Source organism: Heteronotia binoei, chromosome 12 (assembly GCF_032191835.1).
Source record: "Heteronotia binoei isolate CCM8104 ecotype False Entrance Well chromosome 12, APGP_CSIRO_Hbin_v1, whole genome shotgun sequence".
In the NCBI taxonomy this organism is placed as follows: domain Eukaryota; kingdom Metazoa; phylum Chordata; class Lepidosauria; order Squamata; family Gekkonidae; genus Heteronotia; species Heteronotia binoei.
Window position 1 is genome coordinate 42,493,571 of NC_083234.1, and position 13,551 is coordinate 42,507,121.

The following is a 13,551-nucleotide window of genomic DNA, read 5'->3' on the forward strand; positions in this document are numbered from 1 at the left end:
CGTGATGTATTCATGGTACCGTTGGTGGTCCTCACGGTACTGTTGGTAGTCCTCGTGATAAGGGTGCTCACGACGTGGAGAGGCGTCTCGATAGCGAGGGCGGATACCCTCACGAGAATGATCCCTATAGTAGGCTCTTTCTTGGTGTCGAGAGTCTTCACGGGACTGAGAGTGCTCACGGGTGCAGTGTCTGTACAAGCCGGGAGAGGGCGACCTTTGGTATCTTCGGTACCTACGAGGAGATGGTGACCTCGACCTCGAAGGGGTGTAGTAGTAGTAGCAGTCTCTGTGACCGCTTCTGGATCTTTTTTCTCGAAGGCGCAGAGGGGGTTCTCTCGGAGTCGAGGGTGCTCTGGTCAGTGACGGAGCCGTAATTGTCTGCCGGAGATTCGGGACTTCTCGAAAGCAGGGTGCATCTAGAATGTTAAGGTGTTGGCTCTTTGTTGAAGTCGGAGACTCGGTACTTAGGATCTGATCAGGCAGCGACTTGTGCACCGACGGTGATCTGGAGCTGATGCGGACAATTTCGAGTGGCGTAATGGCAGGGGTCGAGGTCGATATCGAAGCCGGAGTAGTCTGAATCGAGGTTGTAACGGTCGTGGTCGGATGAGGCGTCGGAGGTCGGGTCGTCGAGATCGGGTCAAGGACCTTATGGCTGGACTTGGACTTTTTAGGAGACTTCGGATCCGAGGGGTTTCTCGAGGTCGATTCGGTGTGGTGCCGCTTCTTGGATTCGTCAGACTTCTTTAGGTGTTTGCCGGATTTAGGCTTACTGGGAACCTACGCCACGGAAGCCACCGGCTGAGTCGTTCCCTTATGGATCAGGGAAGACGGAAAGGTCTGCGAACCCGATGCATGCGACATTACTGGGAGCAGTGATGACTCTAGCAAATGGCTTTTGAGTCTTGCCGCGCGGTTTTTCTTCGCCTGTTTGCCGAACTGGCTACAGTGCACACAGGAGTCTGTTCGGTGTGCCTCGCTGAGGCAGAAAAGGCAAAGGGAATGTCCGTCAGTGGACGGGATCTTCGCAGCACAGCGAACGCACCTTTTGAAAGTTATTTTTTCCTTCCCTTCCATCCGCCTGGAAAGAGGGGGGGGGGGAGAGGAGGACAAAAAAGCGAAAGACAGAGAAAGACTATTTTTTTTTTAACGATACCAGATGAAGAATGAAGAGGAGCGAAGGATGTGAAGAGACGGAGAAGGTAGAAATCCAAAGGACTGCAATGAAAGCGGGAGATCAGCGAGGTAGGTATTTTACGGACGGCGGTAAAGAAGAAACTGAGTGGGTTGGGTGCCTCCCCCTCGTCTAGGCATGCGCAGACGATGCCTCCTCCCCGGGACGAGGGGAAAGGCGCGCCAAAATTAACGCTTAAGGATTGCTTTGAATTCTCCGAGGTGGGCCCGATCCTGGCGGATAAACCCATATGTGGGACTGCACAGAGACCACGAAGAAGATCAAATGGTGTTCATATTTTTACATACATTCCAAAGCCTGTAATTAAAGTTGTTCAGTGTGCTCTCTCAAAAGTCCCTATGACACTGGGCATTAGAGCACATTTGAAGCTGCTTTATGGCAAGTCAGACCATTGTTCCATTCAACCCAGACCACTATTTCATTCAACTTAGTACCATCTAGGCTAAGTAGCAACAGCTCACAATAGTCTCAGGTAGAGGTTTTGTTTCAGTTCTATTACCCAAGGTCCTTTTAACTGAAGACAGCAGGTACCAAACCTTTTTGAAAAAATATAAGCTGCACCACTGAGATCTAGGTCATCACTGTCTATGCACTTATCAGAGGAACTATTCAGAGAAGTATGCTAAATGCCAGCTATTCTAAGTGTTTAATGGGTAAAAAACCCTTCCCTGTAGCTGACATATCTTGAATCACTTAGGTTCTGCACCTGGCAAAGAAGCAGGCACTAGCCAGGAATTAGTGCCTGCAGTCCCCTTTCTCAAGAGGAGAGTGAATCTGTATGCATGCCTTGAGAGAAAGGTTGAGGCCTTCCTATTTAGTTCCTTGGACAGCTGGCTCTCCTCCATAATAGAAAGAACAAACAGACACCAAATAGGAAGAAGAGCTGGTTGTGACTGCATAGATAATCATTCAAAGAGCATCAGTAGAAAAGAGCAGGAGTCCAGTCTTATAAGTTGCTACTGAACTGTTGCTCTTTTCTATTACAGACAAACACAGCTATCCATTTTGATCTATCAAAGAACATGTTTCACATAAACAATCTGGAACTGGCAACCATTTCCAGCCACTAAACCAGAATCACCACAATGTCCACCTGTGAAGTTGATGGTTTATCAGGAAACAGAATTGAAGGTGGGGGGGGGGGAGAATTCTACTTGTCCCAACACACAAGGAAGAAGATAAACTGTAATGAGCTAACAGTGCTTGCTTCTGTTCCTCAGGTGGAGAACCGGTTCTGCATGCTGAAAAAAGTGGTTCTGGGTACTGTACAGCCTGCGTACTAGGAATTGCAGTGGAGAGCTCATCTTTCAGGTGGATTCAGGTGGGTAGCCATGTTGGTCTGAAGCAACAGAACAAAATGAGACCAGTGGCACACAAAAGTTTGTACCCAGAATTAAATTTTGTTGGTCTTAAATGTGTCACTGAACTCAAACTGGGTCCAAAAGGAAGCTTAACCCTGGGAGTTGGTTATCACTCACCATATCAAAAGATATAAGAATGATTATAAAATGACGAAAGAATTAAAGACAGCGGCTAGATAATATAACTGTATTGTAATAGGTGATTGTCAACTACCCATACATTCATTGGGTCAATACATGTTCAAATCAAGTTTCTAGACACTCTTATGATTCAACAAGAAATATCTATGATCTTGGGATATGAAATCAAGAAAGTTGCAGAGACTTTTCTGTTGGGATTATATATGGAAAAATTTCCAAAAGAAGATAGAACTATAATTTGGTACTTGCTCTCAGCTGCTAGGACATTGTATGCACAGTTGTGGAAGCAAGAGAGAATACCAGAGAAATGGGACTGGATCTTAAAAGTTATAACATGGAGTGAAATGGACAAATTGACAAGAATTTTAAGAGACTATGATTTAGAAACTTTTAGGTAAGTTTAGAAGTTATATAGAAAAAGAGTAGAAAATAAAAGGACATTGGACAATTTTTGATAATGGTTAAGTCTTAAAAGAAAGAAAAATAGAATTTTTTGTTTTATTAGTGGTACCTTTAAATATTAGTATTTTAAGTATACAACACCGACAGGGGTCAAGTAACGGGGGGAGGGGGGATTAGAAAAGTAATATATGGGATATATAAAAAGTTTCTAGGCACTCTCAATGACTGTGGTATAGAGCAGATGGTCACAGAATCTACCATGGGAGAGGTGATCCTGGACTTGATCCTAAGTAATGCCCAAGACCTGGTGATAGATGCAAAAGTGACCATCTGCTTGGGAACAGTGACCATAATGTTACTGAGTTCAACATTTGTATAAATAGGGAGTTGCCCTAAAAGACTAACACAAACACTTTTAACTTTTAAAAAGATAACTTCTCTGAGATGAGGAGGCATGTGAAGAAGGAAAGGAAAGGATAAAAGGATCAAAACCCTTGGGGAAGGTTGGAGACTATTTAAAACTACAATGCTAGAAGCTCAGATAAAATATATACCACAGGTTAGGAAAAGCACAAATAGGTATAGAAAAAGGCCTGTGTGGTTAACAAACAAAGAATGGAAGCTGTAAAAGGTAAGAAGGATTCCTTTAAGCAGTGGAAAGCTAGACCAAGTGAGGTTAATAAAAGGGAACACTGTTTGTGGCAAATAAAATGCAAGTCTGTGATCAGGCAGGCAAAAAGGGACTATGAGCAGCATATTGCAAAAAAACTTAAAAGACCAATAATAAAAATTTCTTCAAATATATCCAAAGCAGGAAACCAGCCAAGGAGGCAATGGGGCCCCTGAATGACCAAAGGGTAAAAGAAGAACTGCAGATTTATACCCTGCCCTTCTCCCTGAATCAGAGACTCAGAGCGGCTTACAATCTCCTGTCTTCTCCCCCCACAACAGACACTCTGTGAGGTGGGTGGGGCTGAGAGGGCTCTCACAGCAACTGCCCTTTCAAGGACAACTCCTGAGATAGCTAAGGCTAACTCAAGGCCATTCCAGCAGGTGTTGTGAGCCGCCCTGAGCCCACTTTGGTGGGGTAGGGCGGGATATAAATCGAATGAAATAAAATAAAAATAAATAAATAATAAATAAATAAGGTGCAAGTGGAAGAGTGGGGAATCTCCCAGATAAGACTCTGCACACTTAACCACTACACCAAACTGGCTCTCAGGATTACTGGACAACAGGGAAATAGCTGAGAAGCTGAAATAACGTTTTTGTCTCTGTCTTCACTGTGGAAGATAAGAAGTGCTTGCCCGCTGATTTCAGGGGGGGGCGTTGAAGGACCTGAGTCAGACTGAGGTGATGAGAGAGAAGGTCCCATGACTGACAATTTAAAAACTGATAATTCACAAGGTCCAGATGGCATATATCCAAGAGTTCTGAAAGAATATGAACTTGTGGATCTCCTGACAAATATACATAACCTTTCATTGAAATCTGCCTCCATCTTTAAAAAGGGTTCCAGAGGAGATCCGGGAAACTACAGGCCAGTCAGTCTGATGTCAATACCAGGTAAGCTGGTGAAAACAGTTATTAAAGAGAGAATAGGCACATAAATGAACAAATTATTGAGGAAGACTCCGCATGGGTTCTGTAAGGGAAGATCTTGTCTCACTAACCATGTCCACAAACATGTGGATAAAGGACACTCAATAGATGTTGTTTACCTTGACTCCCAGAAACTTTTGATAAAGTTCCTCATCAAGGGCTCCTAAGTAAATTCAAGAGTGATAGGGTAAAAGGACAAGTCCTCTTGTGGATCAAAAACTGGCTAATTAATAGGAAACAGATAGTGCGTATAAATGGACAATTTTCACAGTGAGGGGTGGTAAGCAGTGGGGTACAGCAGGGCTCCATACTGGGTCCGATGCTTGTAAACTTGTTAATTAATGATTTGGAGTTGAGGGTAAGCAGCGAAGTGGCTAAATTTGTGGATGACACTTGGTGATAACAAGGGAGGATTGTGAGGCACTCCAAAGAGATCTGTCGAGGCTAGGCGAGTGGGCGTCAACATGGCAAATGAGGTTCAACGTGGCCAAGTGCAAAGTAACGAACATTGGAGCCAAAAATTCTAACTATAGATACACATTGATGGGGTCTGAACTGGCAGAGACTGACCAAGACACATATTTTGGAGTCATGGTAGATAACTCACTGAAAATATCGAAACAGTTTACAACTGCAATAAAAAAGGCCAATGCTATGCTGGGGATTATTAGGAAGGGAACTGAAAGCAAATCAGCCAGTATCATAATGCTTCTGTATAAATTGATAGTGTGGCCTCATTTGAAGTACTGTGTACAATTCTGGTCACCACACTCAAAAAAAATGATATAGCACTGGAAAAAGTGCAGAAAAGGGTAACTAGAATTATTAAAGGGTTGGAACACTTTCCATAAGAAGAAAAGTTAAAGTGCTTGGGGATCTTTAGCTTGGATAAACGATGACTGAAGGGTGACATGATAGAGGTTTACAAGATTATGCATTGGATAGAGAAGGCAGAGAAAGAAGTACTTTTCTGCCTTTCTCACAATACAAAAACTTGTGGGCACTCAATGAAATTTCTGAGCAATCAGGTTAGAATAGATAAAAGGAAATACCTCTTCACGCAAAGAGTGATTAATAAATGGAATTCATTGCCACAGGAGGTGGCTTCTAGAGGGGATTGGATAAACATATGGAGCAGAGGCCCATCAGTGACTCACTAAATGACCCAGTAAGAGTCCTGGCATGACCAGCTCTCTATGGGCATCGATGAGATCTCCCCCCAGTGTCATCTGTGCCCCCGTTCTCAGCTCAGATGGCTAGAGAGGCAGTGGCAGTGTACTCAGGACAAAGCGACTAGAACATCCTATAGTTTATGAGGTCCTATGAGATGGCAGTCAAACCTGCAAAGAAAGCTAACTTTGCGGCTAAGATTGCATCTGCAAATTCGCGCCCAGCACAATTGTTTAGTAAAATTCAGTTCCTCACAACCCTGCCACAAGGCAGACCAAATGTTAGGGAAGTGGATATCTGCTGTGAGACTTTTTTTGCAGATAACGTCTCATTGCTCCGTCATGCCACACTTGAAAAAGTATGCGAACTCAAGACGCCATGCCTGTCTTCCAGATCAGTTTTGGATCATTTTACAACACTCAGCCTGCAGAAAGTTGACAGAATCCTCTCCACTGTGTGCCCGACGACATGCTATCTGGACCCTTGCCCATCCTGGCTGATTAAAGCTTGCTGGATGGAGCTACATCATCCTGTACAGGATATCATAAATAGATTTCCTCTCTGAAGGCTTTTTCCAACACCTCTTAAAGAGACAGTGGTCCACTCTCTCTTGAAAAAACCAACACTGGATCAGGCTGAATTGGCAGACTACCGACTGGTGTCATGGGTGCTGGGGGCCCTGCAGAAGCCGCCGAGCCTGCAGAAGAAACTGTGCCCCTGCCACCTGCACCAGTGCCCCTGCCTCCTGCTGGAGAAGATCCAAGCACTGACATACTCCAGTTGCTTTGCTACCTGTGGTTTTTTTAGAGAAAAGCTCAGATGTACGACATGCAGTTTCTGCAACTTGACAAAACCCTCATGAAATAAAACACTGTCAAAGTCCAATCTACAGTCTTTAAGAAAAAACTAAGAAAGGACAAAGACTAAAGATAACAAATAAAAAAAGAACTTACCAAATAAATTAGTGGAAAGTGTTATTAGGGCTGCTGCTTGTGAAGCAGCTGAAAATGGCTCAAGTAGGAAGTCACTTGTTTCTTCCCTCAAGACATATGCAGAGTTTCAGACTCTGTTCTCAGAGAAGGAGACTCTGGGCACCAGTTCTTGGCTAGAAGTGCTAAATGGGCCCAAAGCTGCTCCTGCACTGCACAGAATCCATGAACAAGTAATGTTCACTACTTTTGTTAAGGCTTCAAAGTTGCCCAAATACAGTCTGTGTATTGGAACAACCACTGGCATTTACCATGAAGAGTCCTTCTCTGAGGAAAGGAGGACATCTTGGATGATTCTCACAGTCCTGGAAAGTAATTTTTCTCTTCCTGAGTGGCGAGGACTGCAAAAAGCAGTCCCCATATGCAGTGTTCCCTCTAAGCTGTTAGCGTGAGCTAACTCACAGATTTTTAGCCTTCAGCTCACACATTTTTGTCTTAGCTCAGGAAAGATGACCCCAGGGCACAATAATTTATGCAGTAACTCAGAATTTAAATGCCAGTAGCTCACAAAGTAGAATTTTTGCTCACAAGACTCTGCAGCTTAGAGGGAACACTGCTATATGTAAAGACTAGTTAATGTATAGCCAGAACAGAACAGATAACTTATAACAGTAAGAATGTGCAAATGTACAACTCAGCTAAAGATTGAAAAGTAGATTAGTCAGAAAAGTGGAGGCAATGAGAGGAAATGTATTTGAGAGGGGCAAGATGTCCTCCTTTCCTCAGAGAAGAAGAACCCTTCATGGTAAATGCCAATTGTTGCCCTCCCTCTAAAGCAGAGAATATACTGGGTGTTCCCAGGGCAGTAAACACTGGGTGGGACACTGCTCTCCTCAGGGAGTATGTGTTGTAATACTCTTCTGCTGAAGGAGGCATCTGCAGAATCACACATTCAGCTTATAATAGCTCACAAACATTGATATTGATGATCATTATTGCTGCTCTGCAGACTCCCTCTACTGATGCGTGTTTAGCAAATGCAATGTTGGTGGCTGTGCTTCTCACCAAGTGTGCTGTAATGCTTGTAGGGACCTCAGTCTTGAGAGATTTATAAGCTTCTGCAATGCATAACTGCAAAGCTAATTGAAGATCAGGGGAAGAAATATTAATGAACATCGACTCTGTCTTCCTGATGCATTCAGTTCTCATTAGACAGGGTTTCAGAGATCTTTGAACATCCAGTGTATGTCAAGACTTCTCCCTGGGATGTCTAGGATATAGATAGAATAGATCAGGTCATGTTGATACCTTACCCTATTGCTGTAGCAGAGGAGAGCTAGACAAATGGCTCTCAATTCCAGGACACTGATCAGTAGATGGGACTCACTCTGGGACCACTGACCTTGTATTGACTCTTTGTTCAGGATCGCTCCCCAACCCTTGAGGCTGGTGTCTGTGTAGAGTTGGAGTTCCCAGGCAACATAATATGTTTTCCCCTGGCATAGGTCTCTTTGGTCCACCATTTCAGGCTTTCCCATGCTGGGAGTGGTCAGGGTGAGACAGGGTTTCAGAGATCTTTGTATGGAGGTGTCCCTCTTCCCCATGATCTGGATCTGATATGGTCTGAAGAGGTCTCATGTGGAAATATCCCCATTGTACTGCATCATTGTTTAACATCAGGAGGCCCATCACCTTGCTCAAGTTTAGGAGTGGGGAGGAGCTGCTGCTGCTGATCAATCACAGTATTTGTTTGGTTTTCTGTATTTTTTCTTCCAAAAGAAAGAGGGAACTGCATCTGGTGTATATCACCAGGTGTTCCAGTTTCTGTATTGGGGAAAGTGAGCTCTTGGCAAGATTAAGAATCCATAGTGTTGTAGGCATCAAATGGTGTCCTGTATGTCCCATAAAGCCTTTTCCTTGGAGCTGGATTGGATTAGCAGATTGTCCGAGTATGGGTAAATATGCATGCTTTTCATGAACACCCTTGGAGCAGTGCATAGTCGGAAGGGCAGTGCTCTGAAGTTCAAGTTTGCTATCCCTACGCAGAAAGCCAGGAAATGCCTGTGTAATGGTGGAATTGGAATATGTAGGCATACTACAGTGAGATCCAGTGAGGCGAGATATTCTCTGAGCTATGGGCCCTCTGTGATGGGCTTGTGAGTCTCCATATGGAAATGCTGCAATCTGATGAAGTCGTTCAAAAATTATAGTTTAAGATCGCCAACCAATCCCCATTCTTTTTGAGGATTATATAAAAAATGGAGTAGATTCCTTGACCCCATTGGTTTAATGGAACTGGCTCTACCACCAGAATGTCTAATAGATGTTGAATTGCCTTGTACATGATAGCTCTTTTGGCATGATCTTTGTGTACGGAGAAAATAACAAACTGGTATGGTAAGGTTCTTCTGAATTCTATGGGGTAACCTTGAGAAACTATTTCTAAGGCCCATGAGTCTGCTTGTGAGTCTATCCATGATGACTGGAAACGCAGCAGGTGTCCCCTCCCACCAAAATTCCATCCGAGTCATGCCTTGGTCCTGCTTATCATTTCTGCCATATAGGGCTTTAAAGGTGATAACCAGCACCTTGAAGTGAATCTGGTAAGCAACAGGTGACCAATGCAGCACTTTCAGCACAGGTTGAATGTGTTCCCGTGAAGGAAGCCCCATTAACTGCCTGGCTGCAGCATTCTGCACTAGTTGAAGCTTCTGGGTTTGGGACAAGGGCAGCCTCATGTGAGGGCATTACGGTAATCTAGTCTCGAGGTGACTGTGGCATAGATCACTGTTGCCAAGTCATTGCATTCAAGAAAGAGGATCAAGTGCCTTATCAGCCGTAGATAAAAAGCTTTTGATTTTTAGTTGACTTGCCAAGCTCTAAGCCATAAAGTTCTCCTAGCTGCTGCAGATGAAAAGATCATGGCATCTGTGGTGGCATCAGCTGTGAAAGAAATGGCTTTCAAGATTCTATTGGCTCCTTCTATCAAATGGTGACTGGAAGGAGTTGTATGGTTTTTCTTGCCCAAACTATACAAGCTCTGGATATGAAGAGGCTGATGCAGATGCCCTAATAGCCAAAGATATGGCTTCATGGGCTTTTCTCAATGCAAACTCCACCCTCATCTAGATTGTCTCTAATACTGCCTTGCCCATCTTCTGATAGTAACCTAAAGTGACTAGAGCATCTACCAGTGGGACTTGTAATGAATGATGGCAGTGCATATAGTTTTTAAATGAAGCCTGGGTACTGTTTGCTTGCTAAAGGTTTTGCCCACTTGTCTATCAACTACTTTAAAAAAAACACTGGGAAGGGAAAATCCCTCTCAGTGTATTGGTTCTAGGGAAAAAATTCCTTCTTCCCTTTGGGGCAATTTTTGGACATGGAGGATGCTTGAGGGTGGTCTTCCCTAGAGGGAGATTCCTGAAGCTCTAGGGCTGCCATGGTTTTGGACAAGAGATATTGAAAGTCTTCATTCTTTAAAAAATCTAATGGACTCTTCTGGAATCTCCTTTCTCCTCAACAGAAAGAAATTTACTCTCTTTCTTTTCATTACTGTCAATGTCACAGTAATTTTCTTCCCCTCTGGCAGTATGCTCTCTTTCTCTCTTATTTATTAACTGTCCCTTTTTGGGCTGCTTTGGTGGACCACTGGGATCTTCCTCTAGCCAGCAGCATTTTTTCAACCTCTCTCTCAGGGGAGCAATTTTAAACATGGTAAGTTCTATGAAATTTCCTTTAAAATGTTTATTCAGGCTACTATATAAGTGCAAGCACATGCCTGCACAAGTATTAAGAGGTTTCAAAGTATCTTTACGCCACACTAACAAATCCCAAGATTACTCTTCCTCTTTCAGGAGTTTGCTGAATATAAAACAACTTTATACTACAAAAATCTTTTAACACTGAGTTACAGGAGGCCACACACACATATACATACACCACCTGATGTTCTGCTGCCTCATTTGGTTATCTTTTTTCTATTCAGTTTTGTACTAAAACACACAGAAAAAACTTCCTGCTTCTGAATAAGCAATGCAGCATGAAATCAGATGCACAGGATGTTCTTAGAGAACATTACCATAGACTGAGCAGGCATTATACTTCAGACTGATAACAGTGCAGGCACAGTTTAGGCCTTGGAATTGTCTCCACCCTTGTGTTTAGCATATATGTAGGACCTCAAAGTCTGAGTGTGTACTGGACACATATACAGCATTCATAAAAGCCTCTGCATAGACTCAGCCTTTTAAAGCATCCTCAGCTCAATAACTCTTCTGTCAACTAAATGTCTCACCTGAGAAGGAACTGGAGACTGTACACAGCACAGCTTTTTAATCGCCCCATATAAGTCATCTCTGGTCCCAGTGATGATACAAACTACCAACTGTACTGTACCCTTCAAATAAAAGGTGTTTGAGAAGAGAGAACAAGTGACTGGTTATATTTATAATTGTGATACTCCCACTAAAGATCAAGTATTTGTACACTGAACACTATTGGAAACTGCAGAGTTGGTACTGGCAAGAGGATATAATGGAGCATTATCATAGAACAGTGAGCTCTATATGAGTATAGGGATGGGCAATTACCAAAATACAAACTGAACTGGGTCCGGTTTGTGGTTCACAAACCTTGGTTCATGCCATCCCACCCCTATGAACCTTCTACAACTCTCCCAGTTGACTTTAGGAGGTTCATGTCAGCAAGTATATGCTGGTGCTGGTATCGCTTTACTCTGCTCCAGTTAGACCTCATCTAGAGAATTGTGTTCAGTTTTGGGTACCACAATTTAAGGATATAGACAAGCTGGAACATGTCCAGAGGAGGGCAACAAATATGGTGAGGGGCCTGAAGACCAAGTCCTATGAGGAAAGGCTGAAGGAGCTGGGTATGTTTAGCTTAGAGAAGAGTCAACTGAGAGGAGATATGATAACCATCTTCAAGTACTTGAAGGGCTATCATATAGCAAATGGTGCAGAGTTGTTTAGTGTTGCCCCAGAAGGTCGGAACAGAACCAATGGGTTAAAATTAAATCGAAAGAATTTTTGACTAAACATTAGGAAGAATTTTCTTACAGTTAGAGTGGTTCCTCAGTGGAACAGTCTTCCTCAGAAGAGGAATCCAATTCCTTCCCCTCAGGTTCCTGGGCTGAGCAAATAGCCAAAATACCTTACTGTCACAGGGAGGGACAGTCAAAATTTCCTCAAGAGAAAAGGGAATACAATACCAAGGCTGCCCAAGTCAGTGAAGGGACAAAAAGAAAGAGGGAAAATCTAGCCTCTGAAGGAGGGAAGTGGAAGGGGTCTGTCATACCCACGTACCTCAGTACTCAGTACTGATTTGATGGCTTTGGCATAAGACTCGATTCGGTCATCCTTCACTTCTTTCCAAGCAGGTGGGGTTAACTGAATTCCAAGAGCACCAGAGGTCTTCTGCAGCATGCTAACTAGATCATGTGCTTGGTTTATTGCCCGTTTTGGATAAAACAGTACCCAGAAACGAACTGGGACCTAGGGGAAGAACAAGAAAATCAGCATATTCTTTAAATAACAAATGCAATCATAAACACAATGTTGTCTCTTCATCACATAACCATCAACTGCTAAACATAACTAATCACTTCCCAAACCCACTACCACTAACTACTGAGGAAGCAAAATATGGATTCCTAAAATGTGGATTCCCTAGGTCAAGAAACAAGCAAGCGAGTGTAGCGGAAAGCACTGGACATTTCTAATTATCTGTGTCAAAAATTAAAGAATTGTCCACTAGTAATACAGAATCAACTGCTTGCCTTGAGTCTGCACTGACAATACTTTGGTCTATAACAGGAGTGGCCAAACTTGTGTAAAGTAAGAGTCACATAGAATAAACATCAAATGTTTGAGAGCTGCAAGACGTGAACATGAGATGTTTGAGAGTTGCAAGACATGAACATCAGATGTTTGAGAGCTGCAAGACATAAACATCAGTTGTTTGAGAGCAGGAACGAAGGCAAATGGAGGGAGAGAAAAAGAGGTGGAAAAAAAGCAACTTTAACTTTAAATACATTTTCCAAGTCGCTTTAAAGTTGGCAGATGGGGTGGGGAGGACTTCAAGAGCCACACAGTATGTGTGCAAGAGCCACATGTGGCTCCCAAGCCACAGTTTGACCACCACTGGTCTATAACCAGGCAACAGGACAAAACTGAATATACTCTATAAAGTAGTTAAAGTAAGTGATGCTGAATGCTCACTAGGAACAGGACACTCATTTACACATCCAAGAACTTCCTTCACAGTATTGGAATAAATGATACATATTCCAATTATCATAAAAACCAACCAATGTTGCTAATGCTACAAAATCTAAAAAAATTAACACAACCCAGTTTTGCACATAGGAGACTGGGATCATTCAGAAAGGAGAGGGAAAGGGAAGCACTAGGACTTCACTCTTCATGTGTTCTTAAATGTTTATTAGAGGAAAAAGCTGCAAAAATTATTGTTCTATGTCTATGCCTCAAAATTAACTTACTGCAGATATACAGGGTTCTCTGGTACACTCTTTGGTCCAGTTTAACTCCTCAGATGTAATGAAGGAATTATTCTTCAAGTTGATCCTTTCCATGGGAAGAACACGTCCTTTTGTCTAGAACAGCAAAGGGCAACACAAAAATAATAAAGCTATGGGTTATCAGGGTTAAACTGCAAACCTGTTTTTAATGCCAGATCTCAGTCCCAACATTTGAATCAATACAGACAAATG

At 42.9% G+C, this 13,551-nt stretch overlaps 1 protein-coding gene across 1 annotated transcript in view; it reads right to left on the bottom strand.

The window, feature by feature from the left end:
* Window positions 1-13,551, bottom strand: part of PIWIL2 (piwi like RNA-mediated gene silencing 2) — an 88,150-nt gene that overhangs the window by 40,637 nt on the left and 33,962 nt on the right. The window contains exons 17-19 of the mRNA XM_060251320.1: window positions 13,321-13,434; window positions 12,125-12,313; window positions 11,098-11,199 (exon numbers count right to left, since the gene is read on the bottom strand). Coding sequence (XP_060107303.1) covers window positions 11,098-11,199; window positions 12,125-12,313; window positions 13,321-13,434 — 405 coding nt within the window. The remainder of the gene's footprint in view (window positions 1-11,097; window positions 11,200-12,124; window positions 12,314-13,320; window positions 13,435-13,551) is intronic.